This window comes from Narcine bancroftii, chromosome 7 (genome assembly GCF_036971445.1).
Source record: "Narcine bancroftii isolate sNarBan1 chromosome 7, sNarBan1.hap1, whole genome shotgun sequence".
Classification (NCBI taxonomy): domain Eukaryota; kingdom Metazoa; phylum Chordata; class Chondrichthyes; order Torpediniformes; family Narcinidae; genus Narcine; species Narcine bancroftii.
Window position 1 is genome coordinate 165949517 of NC_091475.1, and position 18508 is coordinate 165968024.

The 18508-nt window shown below is 39.9% G+C and overlaps 1 protein-coding gene and 1 long non-coding RNA gene across 11 annotated transcripts in view; one reads left to right on the forward strand and one right to left on the reverse strand.

Annotated features, from left to right (window-relative positions):
* LOC138739329 (high-affinity choline transporter 1-like) overlaps nt 1-4005 on the forward strand; it is a 47790-nt gene extending 43785 nt beyond the window's left edge. For all 5 annotated transcript variants that reach the window (XM_069891141.1, XM_069891143.1, XM_069891142.1 and 2 more), the window contains 2 exons: nt 745-962; nt 3257-4005. In XM_069891141.1, coding sequence (XP_069747242.1) covers nt 745-962; nt 3257-3874 — 836 coding nt within the window. In that variant the 3' untranslated portion in view covers nt 3875-4005. The remainder of the gene's footprint in view (nt 1-744; nt 963-3256) is intronic.
* Nucleotides 1-18508, reverse strand: part of LOC138739331 (uncharacterized) — a 334221-nt gene that overhangs the window by 133269 nt on the left and 182444 nt on the right. For 4 of the 6 annotated variants that reach the window (XR_011342172.1, XR_011342173.1, XR_011342171.1 and 1 more), the window contains exon 8: nt 3678-3716. The exons of the other annotated variants lie outside the window; for them this stretch is intronic. This is a non-coding gene — a long non-coding RNA (uncharacterized lncRNA). The remainder of the gene's footprint in view (nt 1-3677; nt 3717-18508) is intronic. 6 annotated transcript variants of the gene reach the window in all.

The following is an 18508-nucleotide window of genomic DNA, read 5'->3' on the forward strand; positions in this document are numbered from 1 at the left end:
GATCTGACCAGAGTTGTTTGTCAATTGTTGTGTCTAGGTCTGACTCCCATCTCACCCTAGACTTATGTAAACCTGGCTTTGGGCTCTCATTCATCAATAAAAAGTACATTCTAGAAATAAACATGTATATAATTCTTCATGGAGTAGCTTCTCCTTTACAATGAATCCCAGTAGAGTCATTTCAGGCCCCAAATTGCTCCTAAGGAAGGATCGCAACTGTAGGTAACAAAATAAAGGTCTTATTGGACAAGTGATATTTCTTCTTCAACTGTTCAAATTACATGAAAAGTCCGCTTTCATAATGGTTTAACTATTTTGTATGAAATTCCAATATGTTTAATTGAACTCATTTTTTATTTGTTTTTGCTTTAGTTGCATAAACATGCTCTGAGGGCTTTTGAGCACAGCTAGCTGTCATGGCATTCTATGCAAGTGGCCTTTGGATTCATTGTAGCTCTTCCATTTGGAATGATACTTCCAGCTACGAGGGGTCAACAGGCCTTTTGTAGTCACATCACCTTAGTGAAATTAAATTTTTTGCCATGGGCCAAATTCAACTCAAACTGGCCTATTATCTTTGTCATCAGATGTTAAAGATTGAGAAATTATATACTGTAATACAAGTTGTAATTTGTAATATTTTAAACTTCAGGCACTTGTAATATTACTAAATGGAAGAGTGTACTAGCTAAGAATTTAAATTACTGTGTGTTGGTTTGTTTTTTTTTAAATATCTTAATGCAGATTGGAATCAGACTGCCTATGGTCTTCCAGACCCAGCCAGCAGGAATCAGACTGAAATGATTTTGCCATTAGTGCTACGATACCTTTGTCCAAGTTACATTGGATTTTTTGGCCTTGGAGCGATCTCTGCAGCAGTGATGTCATCAGCTGATTCTTCCATCCTATCAGCAAGTTCCATGTTTACTCGGAATATTTATCAATGTGCATTTAGGCATGATGTGAGTATGCCTTAAATTACAAGCCTTCAAATTTATTTATTATACATATTTATATTCTTCTGTGATGAAGCTTATATTTTACTCCATAATATACATTTTCATTAAGATGAACAAATGACAGTGATTGTCCAGTTTGGAGTACTGTCAGTTTGAGTAATTAATACAATGTACATAAATCACATTGATTTTCAAATACATTGATTACTGCAATGGGTTGGTGAATTACCTCGATATCCATTGATATGAATATGTTAAATTAAATTCTCAATATATCAGTATCCCAAGACTGAGCATTATAAGAGAGTGTGTGTGTGTGTGTGTGTGTGTGTGTGTGTGTGTGTGTGTGTGTGTGTGTGTGTGTGTGTGTGTGTGTGTGTGTATACGTGTGTGTGTACGTATGTGTGTGTGTGTACGTCTGTGTGTGTACGTCTGTGTGTGTACGTGTGTGTGTGTGTGTACACGTATGTATGTGTGTGTGTGTGTGTGTGTGTGTGTGTGTGTGTGTGTGTATGTGTGTACTTTGTTCCCCAAAATCCAAGGTAGAATTTCAGTGATCAGGGTGGAAATGGTTAAAATTTAATTAGGTTAGAGACCAGCCATTTAGTGGTGAGAACAGTCAGTATCAATTCTTGAGAATTGTTTCCTGGTATGGTTGTCATTACTTCAGGTTAAAAAAAAATTCAAAGTATTTTAGTAATTTACTTTGAATACTTTAATTTGTGGAATAAAAGTGTAAATGAATTAACAGAAAGTCTGTTCAATGGGAAGGAAAGGAACGGAACACAAGAGAACAAAAGGGAATATTTTACTCATAGAAGGAACTCACAAATTCTTGATCCAAAAGATGATCAAATCTTACCTTTTAAAGCTCTGACAGAAATCTGTTCTAAATCAGGAATTAAGCAGCAAACTGAGCTATTTATTTTTTGTTAACTTCCTAACATTTATTGTATTTTCAGTGGACATTTTCATGCAGTTTCCTGAACTAAGTTTTCTGATTCCATTCTGTTTAGTTGCAATTGGCAGGAGGAATTTAAATATATGTTTTTCAAATCCAATGGGCTCTTTTGTGACCAAAAGAGGTACATTCATATCCCAGAGAAAACAGCTTCTGCAACTTCCTTTGGTTTTCATTATAACAGACAGGTTAAGAAATAGCCGGAGTGATTGGAAACATTCAATATTTTGAGTGATTTTGCTGAAATGCAGTCTTGAATTTTCCTTTAAAAGGAAAATCAATGATGAAGTAATTGTAGATATTATGTAATTCACGAACATTAGCTCTCTCTGAATTTTTTTCCGTGGCTGGGTGCTACAATCTCTCTCTCTCTCTGGACTTGCCCTAATGCCATAGTTTATGCACGCAGCTCTTGGTAGGCTGCTGGCAAGGACTGGCATGGAATATTTCCTGGGAACTCTGGACAGCAAATTCCTCAATGCTTTCTCTAAATAGTGTTAAGAAAACATCATTATTATGAATAGTCTATTTTAACTTAAAAATCTTGATTTGGATAAATGTCCAAATTCTGCAACAGATCAGAGAAATCTTGAAGAGGGACAAAACGTCAGATTCCTTTCGGATGCTTATTCATTGACAATAAGCACGGGTAAATATTATGTGCAAACAGGATTGATCTCAGCTGTGATCAGCTAACTCCATGTGGACAATCACTGCCGAGTCATACGTGATGAATGGTCATTTCCAAGGGAGATTACTCCAGAATATCTCCATTTAAATCCTAATGATATAGAATTGCTCTTATATAATAACCAAAATTATTCTAAATACAATCCAAAGCTACATTTTAATTTTTTTTTAACAATTGAGCACATTCTTTACCTTGAAACAAATTCTTCAGTATTTATTTCAATGTCATGCAAATTAGCATCTTTTAAAGTTAAGTGTGGTTCCTGTTCCATGAATGTTCCATTGCTCCTTCATAGGGAGTTTGTTGACTTCAGGCATGATGGTCGAACTAATGCCACATTAGGCTAATGACACTTGCTGGGAATTGCATGTATTTAGATACTGGTTGAGAGCAACTTGGCTCTGATCCCCAATGGTTAACTGCCAACTGATGTCTACATTTACACAGATAGAATAACCATTTGAGCAGGGTAACATGGATCTGACCCAGTGGGGCTATTCAACACAATGAGGTTCAGCGTCCTTGTGAGCAGAAGGATATCAGAAGTTAACCTTTTTCAAAAAGTGTTTTTTTATATATAATGTGTCAATATGCACAATGAGAATAGTCAATTAGTGTTGTTTTCCCTAATTATGTGTGTTACAGGCCACGGACAAGGAACTGGTATGGGTCATGAGAACAGCCATTGTTTTGTTTGGAGGAACAGCAGCAGGAATTACATGGTTATCCAGTTCTGTCTACGGATTGTGGTACCTGAGCTCGGATCTTATCTTTGTTCTTCTTTTTCCGCAACTGTTATCTGTACTCTTCATCAAGGGAAGTAATTCATATGGGTGCCTCACGGGTTACATCTTTGCTCTCTTCCTGCGTGTTGGTGGTGGAGAACCGTATCTACGCCTAAAACCATTTATCTGTTATGCTGGGTGTTATTTGGATATTAAGTTTCCAAGTGGGCCAATCTATGTTCAAAAATTTCCATTCAAAACATTAGTGATGTTATCATCATTGTTCATGAACTTAAGTGTTTCATATCTGACCAAATATCTTTTCAATAATGGAATGTTACCTCAAAACCTGGACTTTCTTGAAAACTTTGTTACAAAGCCTATAAAAGAACAAACAAATAAAGTAGAACCACTGAGCAATGATGTACATGAAGCCAAACATTTAGAAAAAGAACCCAAGGATCATATTGATGCCACTTCCAAAGAAGCAATCACTAATGAAGTTTTGGATCCTATGATTTCAAAAACAAATAACTAACAGCTCGCTCAACTGTGGATGACTTCCTACATGGATATTGGCACAAAAATGTATTTATCTGATGCAAATACCTATGGTGTTTTTGCTTAGCAAGATTATAACAATAAATAAAACAAAATTATTTAAAACTAGTGGACTAAAAATTCCAGTGGAATCAATTATAGGCAGCTGGCTATCAGTGGTTAGTTATTGTTCAACTTAGTTTATAAAATATTTGCATTTATATAGCATTTTTAACCTAAGATTAACTTTCCAGAAATCTAATGAGAGAAAAAAATAATAATGAGCTGAAGAAAGACACAATAGAGCAGTGACCAAAAGCTTGATCCAAAGATTTAAATTAATACATTTGTGATAGACATTTTTGAAAGGATTGAGTAGTTTAGAGTGGGAATTCTGGGTTTAAATCCACAAACTTGGTAAAAGAAAGAGGTTCTTGAAGTTGGAGAGATGCAGAGTTCTCAGAAAACTAGCTACAAGATTTAGTCAGGGGTAAGACTTTGGAAAAATTTGAACAAGCATGAAATTTTTAAAAGCAACGTACTTTTGGACTGTGATCCAAATCACATCAGAAAATGTATATCACTGTGCGAATAAACCAGTACAGGTTGTCTGATGTACTAGTGTGGACAGGGCCAATGCTTAAGGTTAGGTGGAGAATAATAACAGAGGCTGATCACAGGGATATTGGAATAGTAAGGCCTAGAAGTTAAATAAACAAATAAGGCAAGATGGAGCTGAATGATGTTACAATAAAGGAAATATGTGGTGCTTGCAATAAAAAGTAAGTAGGGCAAAATTTCACATCAGCATTATAGCAAACTGCAAGATGCAAGCAATTCTGTTTATGCTGAGTCAGGAAACACTGATGTGGTTGGATGCTTAGTTATGGCTTAGTTTGCCACACCTAGCTTTACTCAATAAACCTGATATTTCTTGATTTTTAAAATAATGTTAATTTTCCATTTATCTTTTCTGTCAAGTTACTTGTGATAAACAAATGGATGAGTAATATTTGCAGGAAGTAAATCAAAAGTGACTTGTCAATATTTGTAAACAACTGGCTGATTAATAATGTGTACAGTTAATTGCAATTTTATCTATGGTGTTTAGTGCAAAATCCTCAAAAATACAACTCTGCTCTTCCTATATAAAACACCCTGTGCAATAGGATTGTCACAAATAAGAAACTGACATGTTTATAAAACTGTTGAATGATGCTTGACTTGTGAATTAATGCAGAGGCTAAATGGATACTAATCCTTCTTGTGGGTCTGTCTTTGAATAACGCTGCTACCAAATTCCTCAAGCGTTTTTTGGTGCCTGTGCATGAGTTCACCAACAGAGGGTGCAGGAACAGAAAATGCATGCAAAGAAAGCCTGCATTAGATTTTGACTGATCAAACCAACTGCCTGATAAAAGTAACTCACCTCTGTTTTCCAAGCAATTGTATGTCCAATTTTAACTAATTGTGAAAGAAGAAGGTGATTTCAGCGGTTATCAGGCTTCACCAATACTTATCAATGTGAAATGTGGATTATTTTATCCCTCATTTTGCATAAAAATAGATGGAGGGACATGTGGGGCTATTAGCACTGAAACAAGATATTTAGATGTATTGGTGAAACCTTCCCAAATGGAATTTAATTTGCAAAACTGTGAGATGAACCAGGTGTAGGAATATATAGGCAGAATATGCACTTAATGGAGAAAGATTGCTCGTGACCAAAGTGCAGAGAGATGGAGATGCTCTTTGGCACCAGGCAAGTGCAGCAAGTGGTTAGGAACCCAAGTTAAATGACATATTGCACTTTATGGCATGAGGGTTGAAGCTTATAAATAATAAACTATTATTACATCTGGAGCATTATGCACAATTTTGCTCCACTTATTTAAGAATTGATATACTGACACAAGGCAGTCCAACAGAAGTTCCTGGATTAATTTCTAGGATTCACTGATTATCCTGTCGCAAGCAGCTAAAGAAATTTGGAGAAGTTCAGCCTACTCAAGGATAGTCAGCATAACTTTGTGAAGGAAAGCTCGTATCTCACAAGTCTAATTGAGTTTTTTGAGGAGGTTGTGGTGATGCAGGTGGAGGCCTCACTGGACTGCCCAGGCTAGTCCACCTCTGACCTGGTAACTCCTCCCAGTAGTTTCCCAATAGAAGCTGATAACCCTAGTCTCCTCCCTCGGTACCAGCCTTGGATCCTGGCCCGAAGCATGTAGTTATATGCTGGATAATTCAGAACACTTACTGCCTCAGAACCCCAAGGCTTTAAAAAGGTGCCTGGGATTCTTCTCATACTATGCCCAGTGGATTCCCAATTACATGGACAAAGCCCACCCCCTGGTGAAAACCACCAACTTTCCTTCTTCGGCGGAGGCCTTTGAGGGCATTAAGGATGAAATTACCAAGGCAGTGATGCATGCCATTGATGAATCCATCCCTTTCCAAGTGGAGAGCAATGCCTCTGACTTTGTCCTGGCCGCCACACTGAACCAAGCATTCTTTTCCGAAATCCTCCAGGGCCCCTGTAATGGAAGATTCTAACCTATTTTAGTTAACCTGTTTTTTCTTAATTTCCAGTTCTTGGTTCTGTAGAGCTGAGAACCCTTTTTTTTAAACTTGCAGCTTTGGGTTCTGCAAGGCTGAGAACCTAATTGTTTTTAGACTCAGCAGACAAGCAAAATTCCACCGAGGGGCCAGAGATGCTGTTATCTGAAGAAAGGACATCTGTGTACCGAGAACATTTAATCTTCCTGCTTGTTTTGGTCACAGACTGTCAGAGCCTAGCCTTGATGTAGAATAAACCATTGTATTAAAAATGATAAGCTGAAAATTATGTTATTCGTTAATTAACCTAGTATGCTAGCTTGCTTGCTTAACTTTCATGCTGTGCTGGGAATAGGTGCTTGGGTAAGCAGTTTTTGGGTAATAAAAGGCAAGGTCCCACTGCTGAAGAGAGAGATTCTCCGAGAGGTGGCAACATCTCTCAGCAAGAAGAAGAAGAACTTCTGAAGTCCAGCCAACGTCCCAGTCAGGGGAGGTGGAGAAGCTGCTACCGGCGCTCTGACAACCTACTACAAGTGTGCAGTCGTTGCCTCGCTTCGGCAGTTGGGACCAGTCCAAGCATTGATAAGTATAGTTGGGAAGGGCTTGCATATTGTAGTGTGAAATCAGCTTTTGAATTTGTAATAAACATTTGTATAATCTGAACTGCTCTCGGTGTGTGTGTCTATTTTCTTTCGGTAGTTCAAACACTGTGACCAATCTAAAACGAACAAAGTGAGAGGTACAAGTTTACCCAAGACAGCCCCAAACTCAGGTCCTCGGCCATTGAGAAGTAGGCACAGGCTAATGTGGAGGCGTGTGCCACTGGAAACATTATTTGGCCGGCAGACCCTTCACCCTGCTGACAGACCAGAGAGCCGTCACTTTTATGTTAACAAAATTAACAAGACCACGAAGTGGAGAATTGAACTGCCCACCTTCAATTATGAGGTTTAGTATTTGCCAGGGAAGTTCAATGAGACACCCAATGCTCTGTCCAGGGGAACCTGCACCAGGGCACAAGTAGATTGCCTCCAAGCCTTCCACAATAGCCTCTGCCACTCCAGGGTCACCTGGTTCTACCACTTTGTGAGGGCCCACAACCTCCCCTATTCGGTGGAGGAGATCAGGGAGTTGGCCCGTAACTATTCAGACTGCGCGGTGCAAACCGCACTTCTACCGGTTGGAGAGAGCTCATCTGATCAAGGCCACTTGCCCCATTGAATGTCTCAGTATGGAGTTCAAGAGTCCCCTTTCATCCACGAATACGAACATGTACTTCCACATAAGAAACTGTTCTCCTTCCTTAGGAGGTAGGCATCGGAAATCACGCTGCCAGTCTGGCTGACAACCTCTGCTTCTCTGCAGACACATTAGGACCCACAAGGTGGACCCACTGGTAGAGGAAGTGCACCTCTTGCATGCAAACCCCCTGTACGCTCATGTACAAACACCTGGACGAGCGGAAGACAGTATCCATTTGGGATCTGGCTCAAGCAGGGATCCCGGCACAGGAGGTGCACCTAGAAGCCCTCGTCAACTACCAGCCAGTCCCAGGTATCGTCCAGGTAAATGATCTCTTACCTCCACCACCACCACAACCCCTCAGGCCCCCACCCCCAACACCCCTGTAACTTCCAGCAGAACAACTGATGTTCCCACCCACCTCCTCCTCCCTCCCGCCCAAGACTTGTTCACACTGCCACAGTTCAGTCTCCAGAAGTTCAGCCCACCAACAGGTCACTGCCCTGCAGGAGCCAATGACGACATCACCAGTGCTGCAGTGATCACAGCGGCAGATAAAGCCACCGGACTGGCTGAATCTGTGAACTGATATAAACTACATGACTACATGACAGGAGATGATGGACACTGTCCCATTTCACCCCGCCGGACTTTGAAAGGAAGGGGTGAATGTGGTGGCACATGGTAATGCAGGTAGGGACTTCACTGGACTGCAATGTCCAGGCTGGTCTGCCTCCGACCTAATAACTCCTCCCTGTAATTTCCCAATCAGGTCTGATAACCCTAGTCTCCTCCCTCAGTGCAGGACTGAGGCTCCAACATGAACTCTCACACTGGCCCCGACGGCCTACAGTCCTGTAGTCCTCCGGGACCAGGGTGGAAGACAGAACTGGGACTTTCTCTTTGGAAGGATGAGGTGATTTAATAGAGGTATAAAAGATTATGTGGGTGATTTGGTGGACAGCCAGCACCTTTTTCCTGGGGTGACAATAGCAAATACCAGGGAAGAAGAGAGTGGAGGAAAGTTTAGGGGAGATATCAGACCTAAGGTTTTGTTTACACAGGTAGTGAAAAGTGCCCAGAATGCATTGTTGGCAGTGGCAGGGAGGCTGGGACATTTAAAAGATTCTTGGATAAGTACATGTACGTACAAAAATAGAGGATTATAGGTGTGAGGTAGGGAAAGATTAGATGGTTTAAATAAGGTTGGCATCACATCATGGCTGAAGGCCCTGCACTGTGCTGAACTATTCTATGTTCTAAAAAACTACCTGACAGCAATTATGACAGAAAAGGAAACAAAACTTGTGGAACTGGTTTCCTTGAAGTCAGTGCCAAGTGCCATCTTTTCATTATTGACCTGAAAATTCAGCCCATTGAATAATAAAAAATGTGAGTACATACTATGCCAGAAAGATGAACATTTAGAGAGCACTGTGCAAATAATGGTGTTCCCGTCTCTTTGCTGCACCTCGTCATCTTGGAAGAGGTTTTAAGGTGAGGAGTTTTGATGTACCCGTCACAAGTCACTGCAACACATTCTAATGAACTCCGAGTACTCTAATGGTAAGACATTGATGAGCTTAAAAGTTTCTCCTGACAGAACCATGCATTCAGTTAATAGTCCTTTTACTGCATGCAATTATTGAGAATGCCATAGTTGATAAGCTTTCCACAGTATGTATGCTGTATGTTCAATGTGGCCACCCACTTGGATTGCTTTTCTACAATGGTGAAACTGAAAAAGCATTTGGAAGCAATCCAGATATGGTTTGATAGGATGAATATTGAAAAGGTAAGAAATATAGTAATTACTTCAAAAAGAGCAAGGGTAAATGTAATAAAAATAATTGGTTTTCCTCTTATAGCTAAGCTTTCCATTTGAGAAATGTGGCTGAGCAAAACAAAGTAATAGATGAGTCATAAGGTTATAATATCATTCAATCAAAGTAGGAAGGAATCTGGTGTCTTTACCTTGTTTGAAAGTCAAGTACAACTTTGAAATTCTTATGAATTAGTGCTAATGGAACTCTGACAGAAAAGGCACATCATGACCCCTTTCAAATCAGCAAGTAATGAAGTATTTTCGGCAGGCTTGACATTCAAACACAAAGTTCATATTTAAGATTTTAAAAGATCCTCTGATTAAATTTAAGTTAATGTTGTGACAGTATCCACTGAATAAAGTTAAAGAGCCATACACCACAGAACAGGCCATTAGGACAAACTCAGCCATGCCAAACAAACAGGTATCCAGAGTTAGACCCATTTGCCTGTGCTTGGCCCATACCCTTCTAAACAATTTCTATCTATATTTAACATCGCTATTTTACCCACTTCTATAGCTTCCTCTGCCAGCTCATTCTGGGGCCAAAGAGACCAAAGTGGCTTGGTTCAACAATTATCGGCCAGTGGCTCTAGGAGCTTCCATGATGAAATGGTAATGGAAGGCACTGGACTCACATCAATTCAATTGAATTTGCCTGTCATTACAACAGACCAACAGATGATCCCAGCACACTTTCACTTCCCTCTGCACAGAACCACAGAACAGCCCTTTTGCTTTTCTTGACTGCACCAAACTATTGTTCTACCTAGTCTCACTGACCTGAATGCAGTCCACATCCCTCCCATTCAAGTACCTGTCCAAATTTTTCTTAAATATTGATTAAGCCCATATTCATCATTTCAGCTAACAGCTTGTTCCATACTCCCACCATCCTCTGTATGAAGAAATTCCCCCTCATGTTCTCTCTAAACTTCTCCTCTTTCATTCTTAAACACATTCTCTGGTGTGTATCTTCTTGCATTTATTCTCTCTCTTTCTCTCTCTATAAACCCATTATAATTTTGTATACCTCTATCAAATCTCCTCTCATTCTTCGACATTCCAGGGAATAATGTTTAAACTTATAACTAAGATTAAACCCAGCAACACCCTAGTAAATCTTCTCTGAACTTTTTCAATTTTATTGTTATAGTTCCTGAATTTAGGTGACCAAAACTAGACACAATACTCCAAATTTGGCCTCATTATTGACTGAAACAATTTTACTATAACATCCCAACTCCTATACTCATTATTTTGATTTATGGCCAATGTGCCAAAAGCTCTCTTTATGACCCCAACTACTTAAGATGCCACTTACAGTGAATTACATATCTGTATTCCCAAATCCCTCTGTTCCACTGCCCTACCATTTACCATGCATATCCTCTCTTGGTTTGTCCTTCCAAAATGCAACATCTCACATTTGTCTGCATTAAATTCCATCTGCCAATTTGTAGCCCAGTTTTCTAGCTGGTCCAGATCACTCTGCAAGCTTTAAAACTCTTCCTGACCCTTCACCACATTTCCAGACTTTGTGTCATTTGTAAACTTGCTGATCCAATTTACTACATTTTCATCCATATGTAAATGACAAACCACAATGGACTCAACATTGATCCCTGAGGCACTTCATTAGTCACCAGCCTCCAGACTGAGAGGCAATCATCTACTATCACTCTCTGGCTTCTCCCATAAAGCCAATGTAAAATCTAGTTTACCACCTCACTGTGAATACTGAGCGACTGAACCTTCTTGACTACTCTTTCATGTGGTACCTTGTCAAATGTTTTACTAATGTAAACAGAATCCACAGCCTTTCCTGCATCAACTTTCTTGATAACCTCAAAAAACATAACCTCCAACATACAAAGCAATGTTGTCTATCCCTAATTATTCTCTGGCTATCCAAATACCTGTATATTTGATCTCTTGAGCACCTTCCAATAAGTTACCTGTTACTGACATCAGGCTCACCAGTGTATAATTTCCTGGGTTATTTTTGGAGACTTTTTAAACAAAAGAACAACATGAGCTACCCTCCAATCCTCGCATTTCACCCATGGCTGTATATCCTCCAATTTAGAATTTAAACTGAGGAACAGACCTATCTTTATCCATAATTATCTTGGAACTAATGGCATAATGATCAGAGGACCCTAAGTATTCCCCCACACATACTTCTGTCACCTATCCTGTCTCATTCCCTAATAGGAGATCCAGTATTGCACTCTCTCTGGTTAGTACCTTGATATATTTATTTGGAAAACTTCCCTGAATACCTTTAACAAACTCCAAGCCATCCAGCCCTTTTACAATATGGGAGTCCCAGTCAATATGTGGAAATTTAAAATTGCTTACTATAACAACTTCATATTTCCTGCAGATCACTGAGACTACAGGAAACCTTACATCAGACTGTTGTTCATTGACTACAGCTTGATGTTAAATATAATCATATTAGAGAAACCTATCACTAAACTAAAGGACCTGGGCCTCTATTCATTTCTCTGCAACTAGATCCTTGACATTGTCATCAGACCCCCAATCAGTGAAGATAAGTAATATTAGCTCCTCCAACATCAAAACAGAGAGCACCCAAAGGTTGCATGCTCACTCTCCAACTCTATGCCTGTACACCATGACTGTGTAGCCAAGTTTTGGTCCAATTCAATCTACCAATTTGCTGATTACACAACCATTGTTGGCCAAATAACTGGAAATAATGAGTCAGACTACAAGATGGAGATTGAGAATTTGGTTGGGTGGTGTCAGAACAACAATTGTGTTTCCAAGAAGACTATTATAGATTTTAGGAAGGAAAGAATAAGGGACCATGCACCTGTCCACATTAATGGGACCGAGGTGGATAAGGTTAGAGTACATATTTTTGAAGACCTCTCCTGGAGGCAGCACATCAATGCAATGGTGAAGAAGACACACCAAAGCCTCTACTTTCAAAGGAGTATGAGGAAATTTGGTATCTTGCCGAATACTCCTTCAAACTTCTACATATGCACTGTATAAAGTATACTGACAGATTGCATCACTGCCTGGTTTGGAATACCATTGTCAGGGAACGCAGCAGGCTCCAGAAGGTAACATTCATAGCCAGGCACATTGTAGGGTCCAATCTCCCATCCATTAAATGGATCTGGTGGTGAATCTATGGAATTCCTTTTCACAAATGGGTGTATAGGCAAGTCATTGGGTATATTTAAAGCAGAGGTTGTAGGTTCTTCATTTATTATGGGGAGAAAGTAGGAACTATACATCAGCCATGATTCAAATGGCGGAACAGACTCAATGGTCCAAAAGGTCTAATGGTCGAATGCTCTGATTTTTATGGTCTTTTCTATTTGAGGTGCTGCCTGAAGATGTGTAGTGGAAAGTGTGTTGACTGACTGCATCACAGCCTGGTATGGGGACACCAAAAGGTAATGGACACAGCCCAGTACATCACAGGCAAACTGTATCCACCATTGTGAAGATCTACATGGAACGCTGCTGTAGGAGAGCATTAGCAATCATCAAGGAACTGCAACACCATGGACATGCTCTGTTCTCACTGCTGCCATCAGGAAAGAGGTATAGGTAGCACAAGACTCACACAAGCAGGTTCAGGAACAATTGCTACCCCTCCATCATCAGACTCCTAAACAACAGACTCCGAGACTCATTTAAGGACTCTTACTTTGAACATTATTTATTATTAAATATTTATTTTCTGCATCGCACAGTTTGTTTGCACTTCCTTGTTTACATTTCTCTCTTTTGTATTCATATCTTTTCTTGAGCACAGATTTTTTTTGCACTAACAATAAGTAGAAATTCTGTCTGACAGGAAAAGGAAATCTTAGGGTTGAATGTGATGACATGTATGTACTCTGACAATAAATTTGAACTTTAAACTTGAACTTTGAACTTTGAGGTAGCCAGGTTCATAAAAGACCCCCATTGTCTTGCTCACAATGTCTTCTCATTGATACATTTGACAGAAGACCAGTATTTCTAGGTTCAAGAACAGTTTCTTTCCAATGGCCATCAGGCTGTTGAACCTCCCCTTGTTACATTAATTAGGATCTCCTCTGACACCACTAAAGGACAGTCTGCTTTATTGCAAAGTTACATTTTTGCACTAGGATAGCTGTGAGCATTTATTAACTATCTGTTATATATTTATTGACTCTTTTAATTAACTTAAGTATACTTTTGCAGTTTATCAGTTGTTTGTGTAATTGCATTTTTCTAACCAAATACCTCCAACAACCAGTAAGAATGTTCATGCATTCAGTAAGAATTGTACAATATAAGAATTGTACAATGCATGTGACATTCAACTCATTATCATTATCAGATATGAACTAATTTCCAAGTGAGAAGGTTGTGTGACAGATTATGTTGTGTTTGTATTGTATATAGATAAGTTTTTGGGAGAAGAAAATTGGGCAGGTTTTTTAGTGTAGGTCGCATACAAACACTTCAAAACAGATCTCATTTAAAATACTGGAGTTCTGCTCAAACCAGACAGGATGGCTCCTGGAGGCCTTTGCAAAAGCTTTGGGACTGGAACAGGACAAGCTGGAAAGCTTGTGGAAAAACCCCATTTGGAAGATGGGTTAAGCCTGGTCAAAGCCCTTGTGGTTCATGCAAGAGGAGAGGACTGGCTGCCTGATGTTCCACTTGAAATAAGAGAAACAAAAAGGCACTCTGTGGTGACCTGAAAGAAAGAGGTTATCAACTGGAAAACCCTGATGGGGCAAGTTTCTTCAGCAAGACATTGACGTGGCTGATTAAAAGGGATCAGTTTGTGTCCTGGAACAACAAATCTGTCTCTGAAAACCAACAAGAACCTTCCTGAGCGGTATCCATTTACCTTTCAAGCACCAAAGCCTGGTGAACTTCATAAATGTTAACTTCTGTGCACAGTATAAAAATTGCCTGCAACCAGTGAACTTGGAGGAGTGAGAAGTGAGATTGGACTGTGAATCAAATAACTTTTCTGAACTTACATACACATTACATACATGTGCGCTTAGAATTAGAAGAGGGCTAAGTTAGGTCAGTTAAGTTAATAATAATAAGTTAAAGTTTGATCCTGTTTTCACGTTCAAAGATAATTAAAAGCAACTTTTGTTTAAGTAACCATTTGTCTTGGCGGATATCTATTGCTGCTGGATTTTGGGGTCATAACAGTTGCCCCTCAGGCTCTCCCCTCTCACCTTAAATCTATAGCATTTCATTATAGAATGATCTATGCATGAAAATGACTATGAGCATTTATTCAATTCATGCTCCTCATAAGACCTTCATAAGGTCACCCTTGACATACTATACCAGTTTCTTCAATATCTCTCTATATCTCAAGCCCTCATGTCCCTGTAACATCCTAGTAAATATCTTTTGCAGTCCTTACAAATTATTGATATCTATCCTTTAGCTAAGTGACCAGATCTACACACAGTACTCCAGGTATGGTCTCGACAATGACTTGCACAATTGTGTCATGAGGCCCCAACTTTTGTACTCAATACCTTGCCCAATAAAGGCAACAATGAAAATGCTTTCTTCACCAACTTCTCCACATGAATCACGACTCTCAGGGAACTATTCAGCTGTAATCTTTGGTCTCTTTGTTCCTCTACACCACACATGTCAAACTCAGGCCCACGGACCAAATTTGGCCCGTGATATAATTATATTTGGCCCTCAAGATCATATCAAATATGTATTAGAGCTGGCCCGCTGGCCGCCGTGCCAGTATAGCGCATCCACAGCTAATACTACAAATCCCAGAATGCTTTGCAAATGCGTTGGCGCCAGCCCGTAAGCCCGCTAATCGCCCCCACCTCCTCTCTTTACTTTCATTAGCATCTGCGACCTGTCGCCCAACTCACATGTAATAAACCCTTTACGAAAAATGGCCAAACGAAAGACAGAAAACAGGACCTTTCAAGACAGGTGGGAGGGAGACTATATGTTCATCATTTTAAAAGACAAACCTGTTTGTCATTGAAGCAAGTTGTTATTTTTTTGACTTCTTGGCTTGTGAAAAAAAATACATTTAAAAGGAGCTTAAAGGATATAGAGAAATATTATTTATTGAATATTTTATTTCTCATTTGTTAATGCTTCTTCTGGAAAGAGTTTAACCAAAACTATTATTAAACATTTATTTTAATAAGAAAAAGTTTAACATTACATATGTTGAAAGAAGAGAAAACATGCAGATGTTGTTGAAAATTTTCAATAAATATTTAGTTTGGCCCACGACTTAGTCCAAGTTTTTAATTTTGTCCCTCTGTGAATTTGAGTTTGACACCCCTGCTCTACATTCTCTAAGGTTCTGCATTTACTTTTTAAGCTATGCCCTGATTTGACTTTTCTCAAAGTGCCTCACCTCATTCTTAAATTCTATTTATCATTCTTTGGTCCACCTTCCAGAATAATCTAGATCCTGCTGTGAACTTAGATATCCTTCCTCACTGTCCACTGCATCACCAATTTTGGTGTCGTCTTCAAATTTACTATCTTAGCAATGTTGTCATTCAAATTGTTAATACAGATAACAATTTTATTAATTATTAAGTTGCAGATGATACTACATTACAGGGAACAGTGATATAGCGGTCAGGTTCAGCACCCAACCTTGTGGTGTGCGAAAACAATTTGTCACTAAATATCCAAAAGACCAAGGAAATCTTAGATGTGCGGATTTTAGACCTGCGAGAAGCCACACTCATATCCCGATTTACATTTACAGAGCTTTAAATTCCTGGGGAGGGATCCTTATCTCTGCTGATTTCACTTGGTCCTTGAATTCATCAATTTTGATCAACAGCATGTTTATTTTTTGAGATGCATGAGGAAGATACACCTCTGCCCACGAATACTGTTGGATTTCAAGATACACAATTTAGAGCGTGCTGACATACAGTAATTGTTTATGGTATGGGAATTGTACTGTACAAGATCGTAAAGCGTTCCAGCAGGTAGTGAAAACTGCTCAAGAGGGGATTGTTGGAATGCAGTTGCCTCCCATCCAATCTGCCTATAGGAAACGATGTTTGGACATGGCAAGGAATATCATTAAAGATGCAACACAGCCTAACTATGAAATATTACTCTTCTACCATCGGGCAGACATTATAGGAGCCTTTGTTCACACACCACTAAGGCTTAAAAAGAGCTTTTTTAATGAAACAGTGAAACTGTTAAACACCAATTCACGGTGCTGAGGGTGCTGCACTTGTATGTTATAATTAGTAATTTTTAACAATTCATTTTGGAATAGTAGTTTTAAATGTATATGGTTTATTATATGGTTATTGTATTTTTTTTTATCGTAATGCATGTAACTCTATTTTGACTTCCGGTCAACGTTGGTTGTGTTTTGTTGGCTGCGATAGGATGACCCAGCACAGACCCTTGTGACATGACTTCTCACATACAAATTCATGTTGACTCCTGTCCAAACACTGGTCGACCCTATCACTCAGAATCCCCTGCAACAGATTCAGATTTCAGATTTACAACCCTAAGATTCTTTTTCCTGTGGACAAGGTTGAATTATCACTTATTGGTAGTGCAAATAAAACTGTACATAAGTATACATATAAGCAAATAAAGAAATGTGAACAAACTGACTGTGTAATACCGAGAAAAATCAATAAAGTGCACAAGTAAGAGACCTTAAATGAGCTCTGATTGAGTTTGTTGTTGAGGAGTCTGATGGTGGAGGGGTAGCAGCTGTTCCTGAACCTGGTGGTGCCAGTTTTGTGGCACCTGTACCTCTTTCCTGTTAAGTAGTGAGAACAGAGTGTTTGCTGGGTGGTGTGGACCATTGATGATTGCTGCTGCTCTCCTCTTTTCAGATCAAACCAAATTTAAACGGATTAGTCCTTAACCCATCAAGGACATTTCTTCTTTACAATACCACCTTTGTTGCCTCGTCAGCACCTCAGTTCTGTATACTCTTGAATCCATGAAAGGTCAATGTTTTGGGCCACATTTTAATTGTTGCTACTATTTATTCTCACATTACCGTGATTTGTTGATCACCAAATTTCTTCATCACACATAGGTTTTGCCCTCCTTTGTAATCCTCATCATCTTTTTTTTTAAATTATGTTTCAGACACACAGTGCCATTTCGAACCACGAGCCGGTGGCCAACCCCCGAACAATGGGAGGAAACCGGAGCCCCCGGGGAAAACCCACGCTGACACGGGGAGAACGTAGAGACTCCTGACAGACAGCAAGGGATTCGTACCCAAGTCCCCCACCCGCGTCGTCCTATTTAACATAGCACTTAGGACCTTCCCCCTTACCAAAGAACACATAATTATCTTTGCACTTTATTTATTTTTTCTACTTGTATATGCCGATAGCCAAAAGACTGATTTGATCAACCCCCACCACAGCCACATAGGTGAGAATGAGGTCAGTGGAACCAATTCAGTTGAGATATAAACTCTTCTTTGGCTTGGCTTCGCGGACGAAGATTTATGGAGGGGGTAAATGTCCACGTCAGCTGCAGGCTCGTTTGTGGCTGACAAGTCCGATGCGGGACAGGCAGACACGGTTGCAGCGGCTGCAGGGGAAAATTGGTTGGTTGGGGTTGGGTGTTGGGTTTTTCCTCCTTTGTCTTTTGTCAGTGAGGTGGGCTCTGCGGTCTTCTTCAAAGGAGGTTGCTGCCCGCCAAACTGTGAGGCGCCAAGATGCACGGTTTGAGGCGATATCAGCCCACTGGCGGTGGTCAATGTGGCAGGCACCAAGAGATTTCTTTAGGCAGTCCTTGTACCTTTTATTTGGTGCACCTCTGTCATGGTGGAGAGTGGAGAGCTCGCCATATAACAGGATCTTGGGAAGGCGATGGTCCTCCATTCTGGAGACGTGACCCACCCAGCGCAGCTGGATCTTCAGCAGCGTGGACTCGATGCTGTCGACTTCTGCCATCTCGAGTACTTCGATGTTAGGGATGAAAGCGTTCCAATGGATGTTGAGG